Source organism: Eublepharis macularius, chromosome 12, assembly GCF_028583425.1.
Source record: "Eublepharis macularius isolate TG4126 chromosome 12, MPM_Emac_v1.0, whole genome shotgun sequence".
Taxonomy (NCBI): Eukaryota; Metazoa; Chordata; class Lepidosauria; order Squamata; family Eublepharidae; genus Eublepharis; species Eublepharis macularius.
In genome coordinates, this window is record NC_072801.1 from 44391392 (window position 1) to 44417163 (window position 25772).

Consider the following 25772-nt stretch of genomic DNA (forward strand, 5'->3'; position numbering starts at 1 on the left):
AATCTTTTTGCCACTCAGGCATTTTTAATTGCTGAACAGGAACAAAAACAAGCACGTTGCTTGAGTTAATGACAGTGTTGTGTGTGTATTTTCAGTACGCTTCTAGTTATCAGTGTCCCACGATTCCACTGGAGACAGAGAAAGACAGCAGTTTTCCCTCTTCCTTAACTACACTGCAGCCTTCAAGCCCGCATAGCTGCAGCTGTCCTACAATCATGGAAATAAACTTTGGAGCAGAAAACATCTCCAGGGAGAAGAGGCGTGGGGAAAAAAATCAATGGCCCTCATGTTCATAGGATGCAAGCTATAGGGCTCCATAAATGAAAATAGCCAGCAAGGATAATGAGAAAAGAACTTTTGAGAGTAGTACAGTTATCTCCAAATGAAATAGAAACTACTATGGTTACAGCATCTACCCAATGTCAGGCATAAGAGCTAAGCAGGAAGCATTCTCTACCACTGAATACAAGATGTTGCAGAGATCAGGTCAGATAGGCTATGTACTTGGAAGTCAACACCTGGGAAGCTTGCTCCAGAAAAAACAAACACTAAGATACTTTGTTTTCAACTGGGCTTTAGGACAGAATCAGTAATAACTTCACACTGGTTCAGTTCATATTAAATGCCAAGTAGTGGTGTAGAATTACACGAGCTTGTCCATTCCTCCCTGTGGTTCACTTCTACTCTCCCAGTTGCAGCAAACCACATTTTGTGGTTACATTATAACTTGAAAGCTATGGCTTGAGCTTGCCTTCCTAACATAATTGAAGCTCAAACCAATTTCCAGTTACAACTTGATGGGCAAGTCCAACACACTGTGCATCCATTCAGATAAAAAGATCAAACTTTGGTGAAAAAAAGGAACCACAATTTGCATGCTGGAAGGAAAGCAAGTGTGAGCCAGAAATTCAGACTTGATGGCTATGGTGTGGTTTGGCCATTGAGTAATAACTTGAGCCTCACACACACAAAAAACCCCACAAGGACAGAACTAACCAAGCCAGCCCATACTGTAAGAAATATGGGAGTTCTTTAGGTATTGTGATCCACTCTTTAAAGCACTTTAAATACTTCTTAAGCATCACTGCCTTCAAATAGAACTTCACCAAAAAGTCAAAAGCGGACAATACCTGCTGTGTAAATAATAAATACAAAAAATCTAGAATATGGTCAGTGTAATTGCATTTGAAGACCATGTGGCATAGGGAAAAAAGTGAACCTAGTTTCAAGGTTTACAGTGAAATCCAAACTTCTAAGTCAATGTGCTTAGAAGGGTGTAACTCTGCTTAGAATGGCTCTATTAGAGCTGGTGAGAGTTTCAGTGGTCAAGACATAAGCCTTCTTCTCATCTTAGCTTCTGATGCAAAATGCATGTCTGCGAACGTTCTCCAAGAATCCCAACCTCCTTCCTCTCATCTGACAGATGTAATTTCCACTAAAAAAACATTTACATTCATTAATAGTATAATTCTATAATAAATACAAAATCACAGTGTTAAGGGGGGATATTTTATTTGTTCATTTATCAAAGGTTAATACAATCTCCGTTTTTTGTATCTTCATTTCTAAGTGAACTTTTAAAGGTTTTTTTTTAAAAAAAAAACTTTATGAATGCTGTTGGCATCAGATTACCAGCAGAATAAACCTCTTGTACCTCTCTCAAGACCAGGAACTCCAGACTTATGAAACAAAAATTAGTCCTTTCCAGCAATGTGGGTGAGGCACAGTGAGGTGAGGGATGTCTGTCCCAGAGAAAGGAGAGACTTGTGGAAGAAACAGCAAAGCAGGAATTCCTCACATAGAACTGCCTTAGTCTCATCCTTATTCAACACAGAGCTGAAAACGGTATTAACCACCAGCCCTTTTGCCATTCAAAGGGGTGTCGTAATTAGAGCGAGAACTTCTTGAGCTGCTAAGAGAGACTGGTATGATGGTGAATTTGGCAGGAAAGCGGTGACACACTGGCTAGGGAAAAGCTCTCAAATTCTTTCCTGTCAACTGTGGGCCAGAGACGACCCAGTGCTGAATCACTTGAACCACAGTTCAGTTACCTTAAAATGAACTGGGTTTACAAAGCCTTGCTCACATTGGCCTTTTCTTGTTAGAATCCCATATGATAGACGATGCCCCCTCTCTTAGCCTACCAACTCCACCTCAGTCCTTTATAACTTCTGTTCTGAGTACTGATCTGGTAAAAGATACTCCATGGAGAGGGGAGAGAGAGGAATATCGATTGCCTTTATTAAATTAAGTGATTTTCTATTCAATTTCCATTTCATGTGTTTTCATCAACCCCAAATTGAGAAGCTTCAATGATTACTTGTGGCCAATCTTACTTTCAAAGGAACAATAGAAAAAAGGGTGGGAAAGGAACGCAGAGGGACCTTATTGGGGTAGCTGGAGAAGCATAGAATGTCCTGAAGGCAGGTAGGTGATATTGCGGGACCGTGAGAGCTGGTAAGCGATGTCTTCAGCTGCCTCGAGCTTGCGCAATTCAATAAGGCCGTCGCCTGCAGTGGCCAGTGAGTTTGCAATCAGCTCTGCTGCCTTCGAGTCCCCCTCAGCTGAGATGATTGCTGCTTTCTTCTGCTGCTCCGCCTGCAGAGAAAAATAGGTGGAAATGGAAACTGAGCTTGGCTGAAAAGAATGTGGCCAGTCAACAGAGCATCAACCTGTACTCCTCACCTCCACAGCCCAACAGCTCAGGTTCTAGGATCATGGAAAAGGACGCACACCCCTCAGAATCTAGAGGTACTGCAGTTTTACTTGTGAGAGAGTAAGTTTCAACCTTCGTGGCAAAGTAGTTAAAGGAGGGGGAGGGATAATGAAGGTTTTCTGAGAACCAATAGCATCTTTGACCCAATCTCCATGTGTGGAATAACCCCCATGAGAATTGTGCTGCTGCTTGCCATGCATATCCTTGCCAGAAATTCTTGGTGTGATGTGTTAAGGGAAATGTTAACATTTTGCTTAACATTCAACATAAAAAGTGATTACATAAATAATCACTTTTTATATCATTTGTGGACTTGAAGAAATCTTGCACAAACCTTGAAAGTAACTCTCTCTCCTCCCCCATGCAGCCGTCTCTCTCTCCCCATATACATGTATGCATGCCAATAGTAAGCAGCCTTTTAGTCTTCATAAAAGTTAAAAGAACACACTAATATTATGACACAAATAATACATTGTATTAGCTACGTTGGACTGACTGAAATCTGGCTCCTCCTGCCTTCACGTAACATCCCGTACTGTGACTAAGGAATGCAACCGTCCATTAACAGCCTCTATTGAAGAATATTATAAACATTTAAAATAAAAGTTGTTAACAAACTGGGCCTCCAAAGAACAAAATTCCACAATGTCATTCCACTACCGGGAATGACAGAATCCAGACCAGGACCCGACTAAGAGACTGCGGAGATAGCACAACAGCTAGGATCTGAAACCCTAAGCCCAGTCCCACCTGAGCCAGGTTGCTTAGTCCAGTGGTTCTCAACCAGTGGCATGCTCACCACTGGTGGGGACACAGGTTTTCAGAGCAATTACAAAGAACCTGCTTTCTCTTTCAATTCCCCATGTCCACCTACAGGAAAAATGTGCCAACTACTGCCAACCTTGCCTACCAGGGATTTTCTGAGATTTGGAGTCTCAGTTTTTCTCCTAACACCCTGGTTCTTCCTGCCAACTACCAAGTGTCTTTGATGTGTCACTTCCTCCAATCCTGCCTGCCAGGGATTAGCCACTTCGCTTCTGCAATTTTATATAACCTTATGTCTCGGGAAAAGCGGCCTTTTCGTTTTCTAACAGGGTGGGACCCAGATTCTTTGATAGAATGATTGTGGGACATAAGATATAGAAGGCTGAGCACCAGTAGCCTAGCCCATTTAAAACTTATTATGAGGGTAAATGCCAAAGACATCTTTGTACACTGTAGAAGGGTATGCTAGGGAAGCGATGAATTTCGGAGAATCGTGAAGTAATTGGTGCACTGGATACGTATTTGACATGCTTACTCAGGTCAAGTAGGAAAGACTGCATTCTCACCTTTTCCACAATGAACCTGGCCCGTTCTGCTTCTTGTTGGGCTACTTGTTTCATTTCTACTGCTTCCGTGAACTCCTTCCCAAAGGTTAGATGTGTCTTAAGAGGGGAAGAGGAACAAAAAAAAAGTTACAATAAAGGAATACTATCAACATCACATCAAAAGATGGAGAAACACAATCCATGTTACAAGTGCAGTTGCACCCCTGGAGCCACACACTGACAGGCAGGTCTTATTTATGCATCTGAGGCATGCAACGTGCACAGATGTGGATTTGGAATGCACTTTTATTTTTCCAAGACATTTGCAGAAGTGAACATGTTTGCTCACAAACACAATTAACTTACAGCAAATAACTCGGGACTCATTTCAAGACTGGGTGAGTAAACTCTTTTTGATAATTTTACTTCAAAATGTCTCAGACATTGCCTGAGGAACCTTCCATTAACCCACTATACTTCAAATGTCGCTTTAGACAAAATTTCAGCGACATCTTGTTTCTAAGCCCCAAATTTGCCCTCACAATCTAATACAGTATTACTGGAGGTAAAAAGGTAAAAGTAGTCCCCTGTGCAAGCACTGGGTCATTACTGACCCATGGGGGATGTCGCATCACGACGTTTTCTTGGCAGTCTTTTTGTTTTGGGGTGGTTTGCCTTTGCCTTCCCGTCATCTACACTTTACACCCAGGAAACTGGGTCCTCATTTTACCAACCTCAGAAGGATGGAAGGCTGAGTCAACCTTGAGCTGGCTACCTGAACCCGGCTTCTGCCAGGATCGAACACTGGTTGTGAGCAGAGCTTGGGCTGCTGTACTGCAGCTTACCACTCTGTGCCATTTATAATTTATGTGCTGGAGGTACATAAATTATAAATGGGAGCTTGGTGATTTTTTTTAAAAAAATGCACTGCCCTGTAAGAGGTTTGGGGCCACTGAGTTTACCAAATGATGGCTAAGGCTGTGGCCCAGCTGGATCCTTTAATAAGAAAGAGGGGATTCTGACATGAATTCTTCATGATGAAGGCTCAAACAGCTAGTGTTTATTGGTTACAGCCAAATCAAGATGTCTTTGATTTATCTCAGATTTGTATTCTAGACAGCTTGACCAAGACACGTTCATGACACATGGATTGGGGTGAGTGTGTGAAAGAAACTGCTATAGCCTAGTGGTTAAACGGTAGGGCTGTGAATCAGCACTTGGCTGACTGAGCTCAGTAGATAGCTTTGGCTAAGCCACTCCTCTTTGCCCCAGCTGTATTATGGGAATAATAATACATAATACATTGGCTTTGTTCACCACTCTGAATGAGGAACTAGTCTGCCTAGAAGAGTGCTATATAGCACAGTTATAATTGTTATTTTTATATTCAACAACTGTGGTTGCTTGCTAGATCTCATCATTCTTTGGACAAAAAACAGTGCAAAACCACAGTTGAGCTCTGAAAAAGGAAACATACTGCAATATGGATTTCTTTTTAAAGAATTACCAGCCAAAGAGATGAATCCAGCCAGCTTTTTCACTCACTTTTACCCAATTCTCCTCTTTACGACCATGTCCACCTCACACGGGCCTTTTGTTTGTGCAAGTCCTATGATTCCCAGTATAGCCTATTTGGCAGCCAAAGGGGATTCCTCCCCCTCCCCTGGATCCAACCCCAATGCTGCACTGTCCTCTCCATGGTGGAAACAAACTTGGAAGAACTCCCAGCACCTGAGAGCCCTGGTTCCTAATCCTTAGACTCTGGTAGCTTTAGTAAAGAGTCCAGTAGCACCTTTAAGACTAACAAATTTTACTGTAGCAGTAAAGTACAGTAAAGTTGGTTACTCTTAAAGGTGCTACAGGACTCTTTACTATTTTGCTACTACAGACTAACACGGCAAACTCTTCTGGATCTATGATAGCTTTAGAGCTCTGATTAAGACTGTTACCCAGGAATTTGAAACATGAAGGCAGCTTTGGGGAGGGGACTTTGCTCTCCACAATTTTTCATCATAACCAGCCGAGGGAACCCTTTAACTGTCCCCTTCCCAATCCTGTTCCGGGCATACTGTCAAAACCTCAGTGGCTGCCTATAAACTGAATCTTACTATTGCTTTAGTCAGACACAACCCTTTGGAGGGTTTCTCATAGCTATAAGGTTTGCCTTTTGCCCAGGGTACTAAATTTTATTTGCATCCTACTTTTCTATCACAAAGTTTTTAAAAGATTTTACAACACTTGAAGCATCTGAGCAATTCCCTCCTACCCCCCATATTAGTCCTCACCGATGAATAAATGTTGTTACCCCCATGGCATGCCAGGATTCTACAGCAGGTTATGATTCTCTTGCAGGCAGGTTGCCAGGGAAGGAGGAAGAACTGGCTGAGGTGGGGGAGAGGAGGCTCAATTGCAAATGTGGTTTGCTTCTGCATAACATGCAAAATGGCTGTGAAATATACCCTGTTGCTCAGTAACACTAAGGAGTTATAAACACGTTCAGTGTGAACTGACTGAGAATCCTGCATTTTATGCTTGGTGTGGGGAGTAGCATGGATACTTAGCAAGAGTGTCCTGAAAGCAGAGGACGTTTAGAAGTAGGTCTCACTCCCAAAAGCTTGGGAACCACTACTGTAGTTCCTTCTCCCCAAGACTTTTAACATCTTGAGCGCCAAGCAGGGATGGTCCAGCTCCAACTCTGCCTCTGATGGTGGCACCCGACATGTGCATAAAGAGCTTCCAGTTTTCAACCACTGCACTATAAAACCCTAGGAACCACTGTTACGTTACCAGGAGTTTCACAGTGAGAACCTTGGCATCTGTGGAAACTAAGGAATCTCTGAACATGTCCTGGGACTGAATTTGTATTGCAGGAATTTTTATCTGTCAACAAGGTGACTTTATGAGCCTGTACCCACTTTTGGAATTTTGAGGAGTGGGCACCACCCCAAAATGGCTGCTATGGGGGGCTGGGGCACAAAACGGGAGGAACCAAGGCAAAATCATCCTAAGAGGGAGCAGCTGTTTCAGAATGCGTGCTCTTTACAGATACAGAAATAATGCCTCCTGGTACTTCCAAAGCACTTTCTGCTTCAGCGAGGTGGAAGAATGCCAGGATTGATCCTTTGTTTCGGGGAACAAGGAAGGGGGTTCCCGGAAACTCACTGATGGGTGCCTTGGAACCCATAGGCACTACATTCTTACTGCCTTAAGAGAACCACTACACTTGAAAGACTTAAAAATATGTGCCAGAGGTTGTACAATATACACAAAATCAGAGGGTGGACTGAAAGGGACACACACATACAGAGGAGTGCTACAAGGGAAGGGATTACTCTTTTACTTCATTTATATCTCACTTCTTCCCCAATGGGGACCCAAAGTGGCTTACAACATTCTCCTTCCTCCATTTTGTTTTCACAACAATCACCCTGTGAAGTAGACTATGCTGAGATTGTGTGACTGGTTCGAGGTCACCCAGCAAACTCCCATGGCAAAGTAGGGATTCAAAACATGGACAGGCCCTCTAGCCGATACATTATGCTCGCTGCTATAAAGATTCTGTAAGATAAACAACCTATAAAAGGATTTTTAAAAGGGCATCCTACTCCAAGGGCAGCCTCCCAGGGGATATAACAATTTGACAGGGTGAGAGCAGAATGGAACAGGACCGCTAAACAAAAACATGACGTGTATTTGCATAACTGTTTTGGAAAAGAAAGACAACCAAGAATCTAGGAGATTCCGAGTTGCTCCACCGACTCCTGCTGCTTCAGTGCTCCTGCCTGCTCCGTTTGGGCCGGCTTGCTGCACGCTCTGCCAAACTGGGCACGCTCATTAACCCTTTCTTCCTCCTCACTTCTAATCCATTTCCTTTCAGCAAAGCTTCTGCAACCAGGAAGTCCCTTACCAAGGAAACGTCATCAAGGATAAGACCAAATGTTGCCGCTCTTTCTGTGAGGTCTTCGCTCACTTGTCTGGAAACCAGCTCCCTCTGTGTGATCAGCTCCCCAGCGTCAAAACGAGCCTGACACAAAGAAAATTGCAAAGACACACAAAAATAAACCACGGGGCTCCCACATCAAGACTGCACACAAGCCCAAAGGCACAGCAGCAAAACTTGAGTTTGGAGCATCTCATGGACATCGTTCTGGTCTGAATTAGGGCAGTTTTTCAAATTAACATTTGGGTGGGAGGTGTCTACTTCCAGAAGTGGTTTGGATTTGGTTCAGCAATGCCCCTTTCCTGCTCTGATGCAAGGTCTCTCAGCACATTATCATGGCGGGATTTGAACCTGGATCTCTCAGACCCTAGTCTAATACTTGACCCACTACACCACATTGACTCAGGTTAGCAGTGCCTGAGCTGCATGGAATCCTGTCCATTTCCATTCCACTGTCTGCCTCTTATGAGCCACGGCTGTCACCTGCCTCTTACCACCACAGACTTGAGGATTTCGGTTGTAATGGAAGGCAACACTCGTTCATCATAATCTTCACCAATGGTGGTGTAAATCCGAGGAAGCTGTGCAGCCACCGGCCTAAACAGGATCCGCAGTGTGATGTTCACGTTCTGTAGATCTATTAGAGAGGCAGGGAAGAGTTAGGGCAGGACTGTGCTTCTCAGGTTAAGGAGTAAGCAGCTCCAACTTGTCTCAAGTGATGCAGAGAAAAAATGAGGAAAAATTTGGCCATGGAATGGGAGAAAGGATTTCCTGGGTGATGCTTCCTTCAGAGGACGAGCATATCTGATCAGGCTTAAGACTTTTGTTCCCCACTCTCAGCAAAGTCAAATTCAAGCAGCCATCAGAACGAGAAAAGGGCACTTGGGAGAAGCATTCTGGACCCCTTGTTTTACCCTTTGTGCCTTACACAAATCCTTTCCATGTTGACTCACTTGCTGAGAAGACCCATCTGCAATGGAGCCCATGTGCATCTCAAAGGATTCTGGGACACTGCAAGGCACACTGGCGAGGTGCAAGAACTGCAAGTGTAAATGTTCCTAACACTCCCCAGCTATGGACTGGTGCAGCGGGCTGCAAGTGATGTCTTAAGGCAGTCTTATTGTGACTAATCTTCTCAATAACAGACCCCTGATGAGTACACAAGGAGACCCACAATTTGAAAATTAAAGCCCAGACTTTAGTTTTTAAACCCTTCAGCTGCTGTCAATCACATCTCTTCTCTCAGTGATAGCTTTGCTAAGCAAAAGACTGTGATTAACTCCCCTATTCTTTCCCACCCAGGGAGACACTTCCTCTAATGGCAAGTGTTTGCACCTCCAGAAGGCAGCTTTCCACACACACTGAGCAGGTTTCCAGATTTGCAAAAAACCTTGGCCAGCTCGGTGCATGAACACTTGCACATCCAGCCAACAGCACTTCTCAATAACCACTTGGAGGCTGAGCATCGCTGCTCAAAATGGTGTGTGTGGCTGAACAACTAGGAGGTTTATAGTTATTACTTCTGTTAACAGACCTTCAAAGGCACAGCTTGTCAGTTTTAAATTTCTCTTTCCCCAATATCCCACATTTAAGAAAAATTTCTCTTTCTCCACATGTAAGGATACTTGTTCCCCTCACTCTGTTCCAACTTCTGACGAGCCTCCTAGGACTCTGTGTGCATGTAACCATTTTTACCCTGTCTTCCTGTGTGTATGTGCATGCATTTTCCCCGTTTAATAGAAGTTTGTTCTTTGAATTTAAAGCCCCAGTCTCGTTTGTTAAATTGAAAGGGACCCCCTAAAAATTGATGAAAAAGATTCTGCAGTTACCAACCTCTCACATGGCCATCTTCCTTGCTTGCTAATCCCCCCACAAATTCTCTTACTTGCAAGGAGACCCATTCAGCTAACACACATCCCATATTTTTTTAAAATGCGCCTTTAATGGCTCAGGTCTTTTAACAGTGTTCACTGATATTGTTGCTTTCATGGCATCGATTATGGTAGCATTCCACCTCGAGCAGGTCTCTGCAGAGGCAGCACAGAAATGCCCTAAGTAAGAAATAAATAAATGCAAGTTCTAAGGACATAAAATGAACTGGACCCTGCCACTGCCCCGAGCACTCACCTTTGCTGCCAGTGATGACTGGAACGTTGCGGGGGCGAGAGCGGCAGTCAAAGATGATGGGCCTCTGTACCCAGGGAATGAGGAAGTGGGTCCCTTCATCCACCACTATATCCTGAACGCCCCGGAATCGGTCAAAGATGACTGCCCTGTGGCCTGCATCCACTAAAGAGGGCACACAGAAAAGAAATGTCAATGTTGCACTCTGAACACCCCCTGCCAAAAATAAGGAACACTGAGCCAAGTGAAGAGGTCATCTTCATACCAAGTGGAAGAGACATTCAATAATAAGAACATAAGCCCTGTTGAATCAGACAAGTGGTCCATCTAGTCTAGCATTCTGTCTCACACAGTGGCCAACCAATTACTCTGGAGGGCTAACATACAGGGCATAGAGGCCAAGTTCTTCCCCCGAAGTTGCCTCCTTGCACTGGTATTCAGAGGTTCACTGCCTCTGAATGTGGAGATTCCCTTTAGTCACCATGACTAGTAGTCACTGATGGACCTATCCTCCTTGCAGAAGCAGAGCCTCATGAGCAGGACTGGAGAGGCAGGCAAAGATGTCCTACAGCAGAGACCCATCAGAGCTAGAGACACAACATTCCCCCCCATGTACCTGAGATCGAGCTCTGTCCCTTCCCTTCCCACCCCAGCCCATTCAACAGCATTCTGATGGGCTCCAATGAGTCGGTGTCGCAGTTTTCCAGGATCTGGGAATGAAGGCCCAGCTACCTCCAAGTCGTTGTCCAGATGCAACACTCCCACCACACTTGGGAGAGAGGGTGTGGTTCCCAGATTTATGTTAGACAAATTCTCATTTATTTAACTTGTGAATTCCTTGGGGACAGAAGCAATCTGCATGTTGGCTGACTTCATTTATAGACCATTCTTCTCACAGACACTATTACAAGAATTAAAAACCAAAATTACAATAAACATCACCTGGCAAATTCCTACAGACATTAAAGCTTAGTTGACCTAAGCTTTAATGTCTGTAGGAATTTGCTAGACGATGTTTATTTTAATTTTGGTACTGCATGTACTATGTGACTGGAACTCCCAACATGTTATTTGGCCCTAAAAGGCACATGTGTGGAAAGAGATGGATTGGGGATTAGCATTCTGATGAAGATGGGAAGTCACAGTCAACCATAGGAGCCAGTTCTGTTCTACACAACAACTCAATATTCTAGAAGAAAAAGCTTTCTCACCATTATAAAGAGCAGAGTTGACAACCCCGCCAGCAACAGCCAGGCCCAGTCCTAGTTTTCCAACGGTTTCAAAGATCTTGGCAGCCATTGGGTCTGCTTCAGTCCTGTTCCTGCGCTTCAAGAAGTGTCACACCTACACCAACAGCCTAGAAAGATACAGGCAGCATTCACAATCTGAGGCAACAAAATGGCTTTGATGCAAAAGACTTGCAGATCAAAGTGCTGTTTTTTAGAACCAATTAGGTTTGGCTTAGGCTGTCATCCTTTGGCATCTGTGTGGGCAAAAGCCCAATGGAACTCAGTGGGCTATGCCGCTTCTACGTGTACATGTCCAAGATTGGGCTGTTAGCAGCACAGAATCAAGAGGACTGCAGGAGATATGAAATGCACAGCTACACTTGTGGAGAAAGGGCATTTGTGCTTGCTTGGGGTGTCAGGGGATTCATGTGGCACGCTCTTATGGGATGAACAGTGCACCTCCCACCCCCAAAGCAGACTTCTCCATCCCTAGTATATCAGATTCTGCAGTACCCTGGGCTTCAGCACATGGGTCAGGTGGATCCTCAGTTTAGTGTAGTGGTTAAGAGCACGGGACTCTAATCTGGAGAGCCGGGTTTGATTCCCCACTCCTCCACAAAGCCAGCTGGGTGACCTTGGGCGAGTCACAGTTCTCTTGAGCTCTCTTAGCCCCACCCACCTCACAGGGTGATTGTTGTGGGGTAATAATAACACTTTGTAAACTGCTCTGAGTGGGCATTAAGTTGTCCTGAAGGGCGGTATATAAATCGAATGTTATTATTATTATTGTTATTATTATTGGGTTACAAAAGTCTCCATAGAACTTTTCTGTTGTTGCTTTTTGGCAGGACCTGCTGCATCAAGCGCAATGGTGCCATCTCTGTTGCCTCTCCTCAATCACAAGCCAAGAAAAGCAACAGGATAGCAAGGCAAGGTCACTGAGCAGTGAAGAGCATTCCTCCATGGCTCTGACCCTTGGCTTGCTCCGCACTAGGATACACCTCCTGGTGTTTGGCTTGCATTTCCTGTCCTCAGCTGTCTTGGTCTGCTGCCTAAGGTTCTCCCCTTGGCACCATGAAGTCATAACTCTGCCTCCCCCCTATTTTTCTTTGTCTAGATGCAGGGGTTTCCCGATGTTGCTGTTTCAGGCAGCAAGTGATGCATATAGGTCAGAGCAATAGATTAGGACCTGGGAGCCCCACCTTCAAATCTCCACTCAGCCATGAAGTTTACCAGGGGACCTTGGGCCAGCCACTCTCCTTCAGCCTAACCTACCTTGCAGTGTTGTTGTGAGGATAATGAGGAAAAGGCCATGTACCTACCCTGAGCTCCAACCCTTTTCACATGAGCTTGAGGAATTCTGAGAGAACTTGACAGCACATTCTAGGGCACATGAAAAGCTCATGTGAGATCGGCCAGTTCTGCCTATCACATATCAACAGAGAAGGCACCCTAGAAGACACACAGTGCTCCTAAGCAACTTGAGCCTGAAGTGAAAGGGCAGAGGGCAGGAAGGCTTGGGGGAGACTTGATCATCTTACCACGAAAGGGCCTGGGTAAGTTTCCTGTTAGCCCCAATCTGAACACAACACTTCTTCCCCACTATCCTGTACTCCCCCCACCCCACCTTCCCTTCTCACAGACCTTTCCTTTCCCCCTCCTCCTGAGAACTCCCCGCTACTGCTCAACACATTATGACTCCTGGACTCATTTCTAGAAGCCACGAGATGTGCACTGTGAACCTTTCCTCCAGCCAGAATGTGGAAGGATCCAGGTAAGGTTGCCAACCTCCAGGTGGTGGCTGGACATCTCCCAGAATTATAACTCGATCTCCAGGCAACAGAGATCAGTTCCTCTGGAGGAAATGGCAAGTTTGAACGGTGGACTGTGTGACATCACGTCCCTGCTGAGCTCCCTGTCTTCCCAAATTCCACCTTCCCCAGGCTCCTCCCCCAAATCTTCAGGAATTCCTCAAGCGAGAGCTGGCAACCCTAGATCCAGACCTTTTTCCAGTCCTTGGACTTCCACGCCTCTCCTAAGAGCGTCCCCTGTGCTCCCCTTTCCACCCCACCTCTTCACTACCAGCTATTCACTACGGCTATTTTCACCTCCATTGGAGGCCAACGGTACATGGCGCTGCGCACTCTCACCTCTCCCTCCCGAGGGGGAGCTAGGACCTCCTTGCAGCCTCCACTCCCCGCCCTCTTTTACGGCTTTAAAAATAAATTCCTTGCACCCCTTTCTCCCATGCAGGGGCGGGGGGGGGACGGGAGAGCCGCCGCCCCTCCGGACTCACTTTCTTATCTCACCTCCTTTTGCAACGCTGACCTCCACATGAATCCCCAGCAAGCCACCCGGCCACACTGCGCTTGCGCACAGCTCATGTGCCTGAACCGCTCGACCATTGGCTCGCGGCCTCCTGCCGCAAAGCCCGACGGGATTCTTCGTTCTTCCCACGCACGGAACAAAAGGGACAGTGAGCGGCTGCGCAGACCGTCCGGGGATGTGACTGGAACTACAAGTCCCGAAAGGTCTTGTAAAGCAAGGCGTCATTCGGCAGGCTCTGTAATAGGGTGATAAACGTAATCGGTGTTATGACGGCCTTTGCCGATGGGAAGCCGAAGGAGCTAGGGCTGAACTCCGGGATCTCCCTTTAATACTAGGTATTAGCCCTGAAATGTAACACTGAAGATACGAAAGAGATCGAGAATCTTTGCACATGTATACGTATTGTGCTTTTTATTGTGTATTATTTATGGTTTTTATTATTTTGTTCCTTGCTGACTCCCAGATACATCTGCGAACTTCCTCCCCTAGAACGGCGGCTAAATTAGAAGTATAAAAGGGGGGGGGGGACAATAACAAAAGTATCTTCATCCTAGAAGAGAGTTGCTTTCTTAATTTCATTGATAATTTAAATTGCAAGCAATTTAGCTTTCAAGCATAAGTCCTTAAATATATATGTACTTGTCAGCGAAGAAACACTTTTGAATAAGAAGTGGTCTTTTTTCACTGGGTTTCAAAAGTAAGTTTTTAAAAAGCAGATTGATGAGTTATTTTAAGCTCTTGTTTTAGGGTTGCCAACCTCCAGGTAGGGACTGGAGCTCTCTCTGAATTATAACTAGTCTCCAGGCCACAGAGATTAGTTCTCCCTGGAGAAAATGGCTGCTTTGGAGGATGAGCTGTATGGCATTATACCACACTGAGGAATCTCCAGGAATTTCTCCAGCCTGCAGTCCTAAAGGGATTATAGGTGCATACATGCTGTCAAGTTGCAAGAGATTTATGGTGACCCCAGCAAGGAGCTTTAAAATCAAGTGACAAACAGAGGTGGTTTACCATTGCCTTCTTCTGCAGAGTCTTCCTTGGTGGTCCCCCCTCAGCTGCTGAGCTTCTGAGATATGACAATATCAGGCTATACTGTGCCACTTTCCCTCCCAAAAGGATTATAGGGATTTTAAAAGTAAAGAAAATGCACATAGCCATCATTTCAAGAATGGTCTGATGCGCACAGTATGCTAGGAACAGTTTATAAATCCTTGGGCAGTTGATTGCTTTTGTTTAAAATAAATTATAGAAACAAAGCCCTTCATGTAATTAATTTTAAGAAATTAATAATCAAGTAGGAATACAATGCCAGCCCTTTGTAGTTTGGGATTCCCTTTGATTAGAATAGATGATCCCATGAGTGCTTTTTAGAGCTCTGATAAAACATGGCTTTGTGGAATTAAAATATTGCTGTTATTTGTTTATAGCATCATCTCTGTACACAACACATTATATGCTAACATATGCCCTTTGCACACTAGGCTCTTTTAGCCATTTTGCTGCTGAGCACCAAAGGGAACAGAAACTGACAAGAACAAAAAAGTACTTCACAAGCTCACAGTTCATTCCCCCATCATTTGTGTAATCAGTCTTTCAATTAATCATTTACTGATCTCATTTTCTTTTTGCAATTCCATCATTAGCTAATGGAATTATGGAATGGAGGAACAATTTGGACATTCTGTCCCATCCCCTAAAGTCTTACCCTCAAGGATTCTATAAATTGTCAGGAGCTTGAGCAGGCTTTCCTCCTGTACCCCCACCCATGCTCTGTAATTGAATCTCAGCTGCTGTCAGTATTCTGTGCTTCCTGAAGTATAATCTGCCATAATGGCCGGGGGGGGGGGGGGGTTCCAGGGTGTGTGTGTGTCTTTTTCTTTCTGTTAATTTATGAAATCATGGTTTTTTCCCTACATGCCTGGGTCTTTTCCCAATATCTAGAGACCCCAGCCTTGTCTGTTGTTGGCCAGGATTTGATGCTTTCATGACTGGTGCATTTTATTTCTACTGTTTTATTTACTGTTTTGTTGTTACATACTATGATTGTCTACAAGGATGGGGGGGCAGTGGGCAAGAAACTGGGGGACGTTGTTCATCTCTGGGCTTTTGTAGTGCAGCTTTCTCATATACTAGAACTGAGTGGCAGTCAATGATGTTGATAGCCACCAATTCAGGGTGGACAAAAGGAAATATTTCTTCACCCAATAGGTAATAAAATCGTGCAGTTCACTCTTGTGGATGTAATGATGTCCTCTAGCATGTATGGCTTTTAAAAAGGATTAGAGAGGAGAGGAGGAAAGGTTCATCAAGGGCTGTTCTCCAATTACTTTACCTTGTAATCCACTTTCCTATTTTGTTTACAGTATACCTCCCCTAGATAGCTTGTTGTCTGCATTGTTCTCTAATTCTGTAATTCTAGTCTTATTGCATAATTCATTGATTGCACTGTGTATATCCTGTAATCTGCTTTGATTCTCAGTGAGAAAGGCAGACTATAAATAAAGTAGATAAAAAATGTCTGCAAAGCATGCACCCTCCAACTGGTCTAGGGGTTTCTTCCCACACAAGATGAACATTTCAAATGCATCAAGGCGGACTCCCAGAACCTGTTCATGCCAGAGTTTCGAAAATTTGATGCTATGATCATGAAGAAAATGTTCAGGGAGGAGGTGTGGCTCTCTGGTATAGTATGCAGAAGGTAAAGGGGTCAAGTAATAGGAAATATGAAAGGCCTCTACTTAAGACCCCGGAAAGCTGCTGCAGTCAGAGTAGAATACTGATCTTGAGAGACCAGATGTTTGACTCAGTACAAGTCAGCTTCATGTGCTGAGGTGGGGCTATGATTCAGCAGTAGAGCATCTGCTTTGCATGTCAAAGGCCCCTGGTTCAGCTCCTGGCATCTGTAGTCAAAAGAATCAGGTAGCAAGTGATGTGGGGGATCTCTGTTACAGCCCCTGGAGAGCAGCTGCCAATCAGAGTAGACAATATAGACCTTGACAGAACAATGGTCGGACTCAGAGTTTCTCTGCATGAGACATTTGACAAGTAAAGAATACATGTCGGGAAATGCAATGGTAGCCAGGAAGAGTGGTTTAAAAAGCAGAGTCAACAGCAGGGCAAAGGCTTTGCTATGCACTGGAGCTGTGTGAAAGGGCTGTGAAATGCCAGAAGGGAAAATTCAGCCCATTATAACTTCTCCAGGTCCAAGCCTGGCTCTGGAAGGCAGCTCCAGCCCATTTCCATTCCTTGCTGCCTTCTGGTTTCCATCCCACACAGTTTTAGACTGGAGAGGTGAAACTGACAGAGAGTTAGGGGAGGTGAAGATGAAATTAACAAAATCTCTGAGAAGTGATCTTCACCTGCTCTGTCTTTTAAAACTATGCTTCCCAGCTAACATTGCACCTCCCTACACGTAATAAACACGTGCTGAGTCGTCTCGGGTTGAGACACTCTCAGTATAAGTCAGCTTCACATGCTCACATGTGTATGAGTACAAACCTTTCCTTCTCCATTAACCACACTGATGAGGCACCCTGGAGGGGCACTCTGTGTCCGAGCTATGGATGTGTGTCAACGCAGTGTGCCTTGGACCACATTTATCTCTTCTGTTCAGCCAAGCAAGCCCCTTTCTGGCTCATTTCCCAGCAGACTGTGGCATCAGCCCATCCCCCCACCCCAAACATTAAGTGCTAACTAAGCAGGATCAGAGCAATTGGTCATTACTTTTTATCTCCTCCTCGTTCCATTAAATGCAAAAGAAAAAGGCACAAAATTGCTTTTCCTCCCTTTTATACGTTGCTGAGTAAGCAACATTTCTAGGAATAGAAGTATATTTGCGCTGAGACTGATAGACCTCGGAATCTGCTGACAGTACATCTTGAGAGAGGATAATACCTTCACCTGTCTAGCCATTGAATGAGGGAAAGTGATTGATTGGCCACTCTTTCGCTTCCGTGCTTTGTTTGTAGTAGGCCCCTGTCTGCATTCAAGAGATGCCCTTTCATCTGGAGGTCCTCATCCCTAATGCGAGTTCGTGTGTAGTCTGAACAATTGAAACTATCTTACACCAATCAGGACTATAGATCCATCTACTCCTGGCTTGCTTCAGTACTAACCACTTGATCTGGAATTATGCATTTACTCAACAAGAAATTCCATTGTGGGATTCACTGCCAGTGGATGTACTGATGGCCACGAGCCCAGGTGGCTTTAAAAGTGGGTTTGACAGATTCATGGAGAAGAGGTCCAATGGCTTTTAGCTGTGGAGACTAAAAGGAACCTCCATTTTTAGAGGAACAGATCTCTGAATACCAGAGATCTAGTAGGCAACATCTAGGGGAGAGCCTGTTTGTTGATCCTCCAGGGCAACTGGTCGGTCATTATATGAAAGAGGATGCTGCAGGAGTGGATGGACCACTAGTCTGATCCAGCAGGGCTCTTCTTAGGGATGTGATTTGGTGGTTCAGTTCAGATAACTGTTTTTCTGGATTTTTTTCTTCTCTTTTTGCATATCTGGTTCATGGTGATGTTTTTAATGGCAGCTCAGGTAAATCAGGATGTTGAGAAAAAAAGGAGAAAAGAATGTTTTTGCGACTATAAAAATGTTAATGGAATCTGAAAAAAACATTTAATGACTAACTAAAAATCACTTTAAAGATAACATTAACAGTAACAGACAATAAACCAAGCATGTTTCAGCAAAATTGCCTTCCTCAATGCTTAATGATCATAAATTGAACAGAACATACAAAATGCACATATAATCAAATGCACTGACCTTATTTATAAATGCTCCTGATCAGACAAAACAACTGGAATCTACAACTTGTAAAATAAATGAATTTTTTTTGAAATATTAAACTTATATGATCAAAGAAAGAAAGAATTATTGCTGAAAACAGACCTACTATGCGTTCAATAGTCTGTTCTTATGACACCAGATTTTTAGCTTAATCTGAAGTGCTCTATCAGAAATGTGTCACAAACCTAAAAAACATGTTCTTAAATAACCATAATAAAAATGATACAAAACCAGAATACCTGATCAGAATATATACTCAAAGCACAGGTCGATAAGTAACCAGCCTCATGAATCTTTCTATAGATGGCAAACAGCTATAGAAGAGTCAGAGCCGAACTAAACGTGATGAGTTACTAGAGTTCTACACGTGTCTGCTTAGTTCAAGGTTTGATGGGAAGTGTAGGAAGTGTAGGTCCTTGCAGCTTTAGGTTTAAGGGTTACAGAGTGGCAGGGAGGTAAGTGCAGGTGTGGGGCTCTTGCTGGGTGCTCCCCTTCCCCTCCGCTGTGTGTGTGTGTGGGGGTTTAGGGCCCCTCTCTTCCACCTTTCCCCGCACAGCAGACAGGGTGCCTGGCCACTGCTAGCAGGGCTTCGGGCAGGACTGGGCAAAGAGGTCAGCAGCAGACAGGGCGCCCAGAGCGTCTCTGCATCTCCCTCCCTTCTTGCCCAGCCCCCACCTGAAGTTGCATGCCCCAGAGCTTCATAGCCTGGCATCACTCTGCGAGGGCCACGTGAGTGGGGGGGAGAGATGAAGCAACACACAGCTTCAGGTGGGGACTGGGCAAGCGGGGGGGATTCCCCACCCGCTTGCCTGGCCCCTGCAGAGCGATGCCGGGCTATGCAGCTCTTGGCCGCGCTGCTTTGGGCAGGGCCCAAGTAAGCGGGGGGGGGGGGGAATGCAGTGACACTCTATGTGAGCGGGGAGAAAGGCACCCGGAGCATCACTACATCTTCCCTCCACTCACCTGGCTCCCACCTGAAGCCACACAGTCCGAAGCTGCATAGCCCAGCATCGCTGTGTGGGGGCTGGGCAAGCGGTGGGGGGAAGATGAAGCGATGCTCCAGGCGAGCAGGGGGAAAGGCAGAGTGACGCTGGGCTATGCAGCTCCAGGCCGTGCGGCTCCAGGCGGGAGCCAGGCAAGTGGGGGGGGGGAGATGCAGCGATGCTCCGGGCACCCTGTCTGCTGACCTCTCTGCCCGGTCCTGCCTGAAGCCCCATTAGCAGCTAGCAGCAGCCAGGCACCTCTGTCTGCTGTGCGTGGAATGGGGGGAAGAGAGGGGCTCTGAAACCCCCTCACACACACAGTGGAGGGGAAGGGGGGCGCCCGGCAAGAGCCCCACACCTGCACTTCCCTCCCTGCCACTCTGTAAACCTTAAACTTAAAGCTGCAAGGACCTACACTTCCCATCAAACCTTGAGCTAAGCAGACACGTGTAGAACTCTAGTAACTCGTCACGTTTAGTTTGGCTCTCAGTCTCTCAAGTTAAATTGCAAACATTTGTTTATGAAGTCACACTCTAGTGATTCATCATTAATTCAAAGCTAGTTATTTTTAAAGTGAAAGGCAATAGACATAAGACAGGCAAAAGTGACACACAATAAAATTTGTACATAACAGGCATCTGCTCAGTATCTTAATTCAAACCAATTTCTGCAATGTGAAAATCCAGTATGTTGCTCTTTTCTTCAACATATGATGGAGTTGGGTTCCCAAAGCTGATCTCTTTTTCAGCAGCCAGAACTGAAGCTCCCTGTCTGTGTTTCTGAAGGTAAAAAAGGAAAAGAAAGAAAAAGAGAGAGAAGCCTGTGGCCCCTTCTGTTTTCCTGCTTCCTTCTCTCTTCAGCCAGCCTATCTTTATCTCACCCCCCCCTCCCTGCCTTTCCCTCCCTGGCAGCCTCTAATTGGGAATTCAGTGGCCCAGTTGTGTAGTGCTGGCTGCTGGGCCAGGCTCAGTTGCATGGTAGGGAACATGCAAGAACTTGAGGAGGTGCACCTCCCTTTCACCAGGTAAGGTAAAGGTAGTCCCCTGTGCAAGTACCAAGTCATTACTGACCCATGGGGGATATCGCATCACGACGTTTTCTTGGCAGACTTTTTGTTATGGGGTGGTTTGCCATTGCCATCCCCAGTCATCTACACTTTACCCCAGGAAACTGGGTCCTCATTTTACCGACCTCAGAAGGATGGAAGGCTGAGTCAAACTTGAGCCCGGTTGAACTCGGCTTCCGCCAGGATCGAACTCAGTTCATGAGCAGAGCTTGGGCTGCAGTACTGCAGCTTACCTCTCTGCACTGCCATCACCCCGCCTTTCCCTCCCTGGCTTCCTCTTCTTGGGAATACTGTGGTCCAGTTTGTGGTGCTGGCTGCTGGGCCAGGCTCAGCCACTTCCCTTTCACCAAGCCCACATTATTTCCTCTTTCACTCATCTTGGCAAACCCCCCCCCATCCTCACCTTTCACTGCTTCTTTCTCTCCTCACCCATGAACCAACTTATCTTTTAATTGTCACCCCATCTTCAGCTATATTTATTTACTTCTTTTATACCCCACGTTTCTCCACAATGGGGACCCAAAGCAGCTTACATCATTCTCCTCTCCTCCATTTTATCCTCACAGCAACTTTCTGAGGTAAGTTAGGCTCAGCACATGTAACTGGCCCAAGGTCACCCAGTGGCCTTCCATGCTAAGGTAGTGATTCAGCCCTGGGTTTTCCAGATCCTAGTCTGAAACTCTAACCACTATACTACATTGGCTTTTGTGGGGTGGCTGCTGATGAACAGTAGTGAACAGCTGGGCTTGGGTGAGTCATGCAAGTTGTGTGGTAGCAAAAGTCACCCGGTGGTTGCTGCCAGGCCTGGTGCAATGAGTCTTCCTTCAAAAAGCCCCGTAACAGGCCTTGCACTCTCCTGCTGCCTTTTACTCACAGAAACCAAGTCTTGAAGGCTAGCAATATTGTTGTGGTTGCCCAGCAATGGCATGAAATGGAGGAGACGAGAATAATGTATGTCTCTTTAGGTCCCCATTGGGAAGAAAGACAGGATAGACACAGATGGATACTGAGGGTGTCTGCTTCTTAAAGCTATAGCTGCTGCTTTTATCATTGGGCTGGGAAGTTTAACTCCCAATGTGCCATGACCTCGATGACCCAGGTTAGTCCAGTCTTATCTGATATGGGAAGCTAAGCAGGGCCAGCCCTAGTTAGTTCTTGGATGGAGGACTGCCAAGGAAGTCCAGGGTTGCTACGCAGAGGCAGGCAATAGCAAACTACTTCTGATCATCTTTTGCCTTGAAAACTCTATGGGGTGGGTGGCATCTGTGACTTGATGGCACTTTCCAGTAGGGTTGCCAGGTACCTATAGGCTCCTGACCGGAAGAGGGTGACCCAGTACTCACTGGAGGCATTCACGCATGCACACGCCAAGGTCCTTCTGAAAGCAATGTCTTCGCAATGGCTGTGGGCGTGCCCATTTGGGGCCAAGATTGGCCCCCGCAAAGCATGGGAATATTCCTGTGGCTGGCAGCGATGTCATCACTTCAGGAAGTGACGTCATGGTGCCCCTCCAGAAATGCACCTGGTGTATGCTTGTCCAGTTTGCCTGCCAGTGGCAGGCAATCACCAAGCAGCTTACCACCTCCTGCTAATATTCAGTGATTGGCAGGCAACGGGGCAAACTGATGGGAGTTTGCTCACCACCGACAGGCACCTAGGAACCCTATTTTCCAACACCAACCCCCCTTTCCCCCCTAGATTTTAGATTTTTCTGTAAAGTTTGGGCTACTCTTCTGGTTTGTAAACTGATCTGTCTTGTTTGTTCATGGTTCCAGTCTCTAGATTTTAAGTATCCACAGATTTGGCCGTATTGGAAATTAGATATATTGATGAATCAGTATTCAGTTGAATACCTTCCCCATACATAGTCTCTTGTGGTTCCGGAAGTGGTGTGCACGCTTATGCCCTGAGCATGGTGTATGCTCCAGTATGCACAAAACCTTCATGCTTCTTCCCTGGTCCTTCAGAGCAAGAAATCTCTGATTTCTGGTTTCTCATGTTTTTAAATTGCACCATTTCAAGGGTTAGGGGTTTAATAAGGAGAGCATAGGATACAGCAGCCACATGTTTATCACAGTGGCTTTATATTTGTGGGAAATGATATTCATAACTACACATGAAAAATATGCAAATTACCGGCAGCCTCTATTGTTTGTCAAATACTTCTAAAGGAGCTCCTCATGATGAGCAAGTTGCCACCCGTGATTTTAAAAAACCCATGATTTGTGTCCCCCGCCCTGCATGTACTACTCCTGAACAGCCATTGGGAGGCGATATTGCCCTCTCTTGTAAGACTGATGAAAAATGTTCAACTTGGTTGAAAATCTGGAAGCAAGCATTTTGCTCATAGATTGTGTCCAAGGAGAAAGAAAAAAGGTAGCTTACATTCAGCTAAGCTTCTCTCTCAGCCCCTGCCACGGTCTCTGCACTATAGAAACCTCTCAAACACTTCCAGGTCCTCCCCCATGTTCTCTCCTGTCTCTAATTTGATATTCCAATGCATAGGGTCCTGCTTAAGACCCAATGCTGGTGATTTGTAAGAAAGCAGCTTGGATCTTGACATCCATCAGATATCAGATAAACATGAGAAGGACAAGAGGGGAGGGGGTGAGAGGAAGGGGGTGGGGAGAATCAGCCACTAATGGAGGGCTCTCCTCACTCAGTGGCGCAAGTGCTGATTTATGTACTTCTAAATAAATCATTTTTATTGCCGTCTCTTTGTCTTGCTGTCTTACATTTAACCCAAAGCATCAGTCAGCGACTGCGGAGGGTCTCTGCTTGTACCTGAGCTTCCAAGGCTGCCTCCCCCTCAACACAAGCTATTCTTGTCATGATCCTTTCCATCCTCTCAGTCTGGCCTTCCTTGCCTTCTCCCAGACACGGGTTCAGAAAGGCAGAAGTTGGATCCACAGTAGGTGTTCTATACTGAATCAGATTCTGCTGATGTGCTTTCTCGTATCTGGTGATACCCCCTCTGCTTTCAAGATACTTTAATGTGAAAATGGAGGCCAACATGAAAACGGAAAATAGGCCAACTTGATCACTGTATTCTAGGAGTCCCCCATCTTGGTAAGCCTGTGGGCACTTTTGAATTCTGAGGGTGGGGAGTGAGTTAGGAAGCCCAGGTTTCACATGACTGTAAGAAACCTCCTGGCTTAGTTCTCCATTTCCTGCCACTGCTTGACAGGTGGCAGATAGGGGAAGGAGGGGGTGATTTGGTATCCTGTCAATGTGCAACATCACTTCTGGTGCAAAACTCGAAGTTACATCATCACATCCAAGAGGTGCTCTAGGAATCACTCAAAACTCTGTGGTTTAAACCACAGAGGTTTGGGTGAATCCTAGGGCATCACTTGTCTCCCCAGAACTGTTTCTAGTGGCAAAAATGCTATGGAAGGGAAGCCTGAAGCCCCTTCCTTCCCTGCAACTTGTTTACAGCCAGATGGAGAAACAGAGAACTGTTAAAATGCAACTGTGAGTTGGGTTGGGATCCCCTGCCCCAACCTGTGGATTTTGTATTGTGCATTTTTGTCCTACCTTAGAGGTGGGTTACAAGATGAGGAGGGAGAGGGGAGAACAGGGTGTGTGTGGCCAATTTAGGATTGCAGTTGAATAAGGTGCTAAATGACCATGAAGTACAGTCTCTGTTACTATTAGTTACTCGGTAATGCTACCTATTTAGAAATATGCATGAAAAACAGAATATAGGCTTATCCAGTGGTGCCTGAGGGGCAGAGTCCTACATTTTATGTTGAGGAAGGGCAAAGTAGTTTGGAGTTGCTTTGCAGGTGAGTGCTCAAAACCACATGAAGTTTAGAAGTGAGTCTTCAAGAATCCTGAGAACCACTGAATTAAAGAAAGTTTAGTGTGCTTGCATTGATTTGTTAATTGATTAAATCTGCATTCAAAAGAAGGGAAAGGCATACCTTCTGGGTTTTTTTTAAAAGAGTGTGTTCAGCAAGTACCATCTGAAGGCAGAATTAGGCACTACTCTGGGGATCGCATCCTGGAACTCCAGATGTCTTGAATTTTCTTTAAAAATCTCCATGGGGGGTTAATATGCATTAGAGCTGCAGTGGTGGGGCAGAAGATGTAATCTTTTCACTCAAGACCTTTTCAATGCCTTGTGCAGCTTTTAATTGGATTTGAAAGCTTGTGTAGCATAAATTGTAAATTGCCTTTTGCTGATAGTGTAAAAGATGTGAGGGTAAAAGCCCTGTTCTGATTTTTATGCCCAAGCCTTGGATAATAAAGGTCAAATTAGACATTTGGGTTTTTAAAGAGTTGGGTGCAGCCTGCAGCCACACAGCCACTGAAGATAATGGTTTTTAAAAAAATAAAGCAGGATCCCCCTCCCCAAGATGCTGTGTGGCTCTGGGGAACCCAAAATTGGGGTGGGGGGAACTAGACCCAACTCTTTGAAAACCCATTATTTCTAGTTTGGCCCTAAGAGAACATATTGTCTGTGATCAACTTGATATGTGCGGTTGCCATGCTTGGTGAATAGGACAACATGCGGATTTTTCAGTCTCGATATTTCCAAATGCAGACCCTCAAAAATCTGGGTTTCCACTTGCGTATTTTGAAGCGGGAAAAGACATACATTGCCCTGTTCCCATAAAATGGCAACTGTGCATATTGAGATAACCATGCATATCGTGATCTCACTTTATGTGTGTTTGGATTGCCAAAATGATAACAACAGAACAGGATTATTATGTTTAATATGTTACTCAACCCAATTGTTGTTATGAACTACTGAACTGTTACATAAATTTCCGTTTAATTTCCATCTGGTAGCTGGCCACCCTGCCCCACGGGCTTGTTCAGGCTGAACGGGTGGTGCAATATGTGCGTGGCTGTTTTAAAATAATGTATTATTGCTTGATGATTTTATATTTTATGCTGCCATGTTTTATTATTTATTATATTGTTGTGGTCTGTTAAATGCCATGAGCAAGTCTATGGAGAAACAATATAAAGATGTACTAATTAATAAGAATAAATGGGTCAGTTCCAAAGATTTTGGTCCGCTAAAGAGGTCTTCCTCCAGTGTAAGGAAGAGGCCGGAAAGAAGAGCCATGCAGGTAGAAGAGGCATGCTCGACTCATGGAAGGCTTTTTGTGCATGAGGAAGGCTCCATAGTTATGGGAATTGAACTTTTTGGATCCATCCCATTAACAATTATAATAAAAAATCTGCCATGGAAAAATTGTCCCACAATGACACATGTGGGTCCCACAGCCCTAACTGTTGCAAATTGTAAAATCTCTAG

The 25772-nt window shown here is 45.1% G+C and overlaps 1 protein-coding gene across 2 annotated transcripts; it reads right to left on the minus strand.

Annotated features, from left to right (window-relative positions):
• Positions 1-1490: 1490 nt before the first annotated feature.
• Positions 1491-13698, minus strand: PHB1 (prohibitin 1). Of its 2 annotated transcripts, none has more exons than XM_054995602.1 (7): positions 13629-13698; positions 11302-11447; positions 10094-10255; positions 8461-8603; positions 7934-8050; positions 4048-4143; positions 1491-2598 (listed from the first exon to the last, which is right to left on the minus strand). In XM_054995602.1, the coding sequence occupies exons 2-7, from the start codon at positions 11387-11389 to the stop codon at positions 2386-2388; spliced, it is 819 nt and encodes a 272-aa protein (XP_054851577.1). In that variant the 5' UTR covers positions 11390-11447; positions 13629-13698; the 3' UTR covers positions 1491-2385. The 2 variants fall into 2 exon arrangements, with proteins under 2 accessions (XP_054851577.1, XP_054851578.1); XM_054995603.1 differs by having other exon boundaries at positions 13616-13687.
• Between the last annotated feature and the right edge of the window lie 12074 nt (positions 13699-25772).

Excerpts from the sequence above, each read along its gene's own strand:
- PHB1 (XM_054995602.1), bottom strand. The coding sequence starts at position 11,389 with ATGGCTGCCAAGATCTTTGAAACCGTTGGAAAACTAGGACTGGGCCTG. Across the intron at positions 4,144-7,933 it reads TCCTTGATGACGTTTCCTTG|ACACATCTAACCTTTGGGAA; the intron begins GTAAGGGACTTC and ends TCCCCTCTTAAG. Across the intron at positions 2,599-4,047 it reads CCAGGTTCATTGTGGAAAAG|GCGGAGCAGCAGAAGAAAGC; the intron begins GTGAGAATGCAG and ends TTTTCTCTGCAG.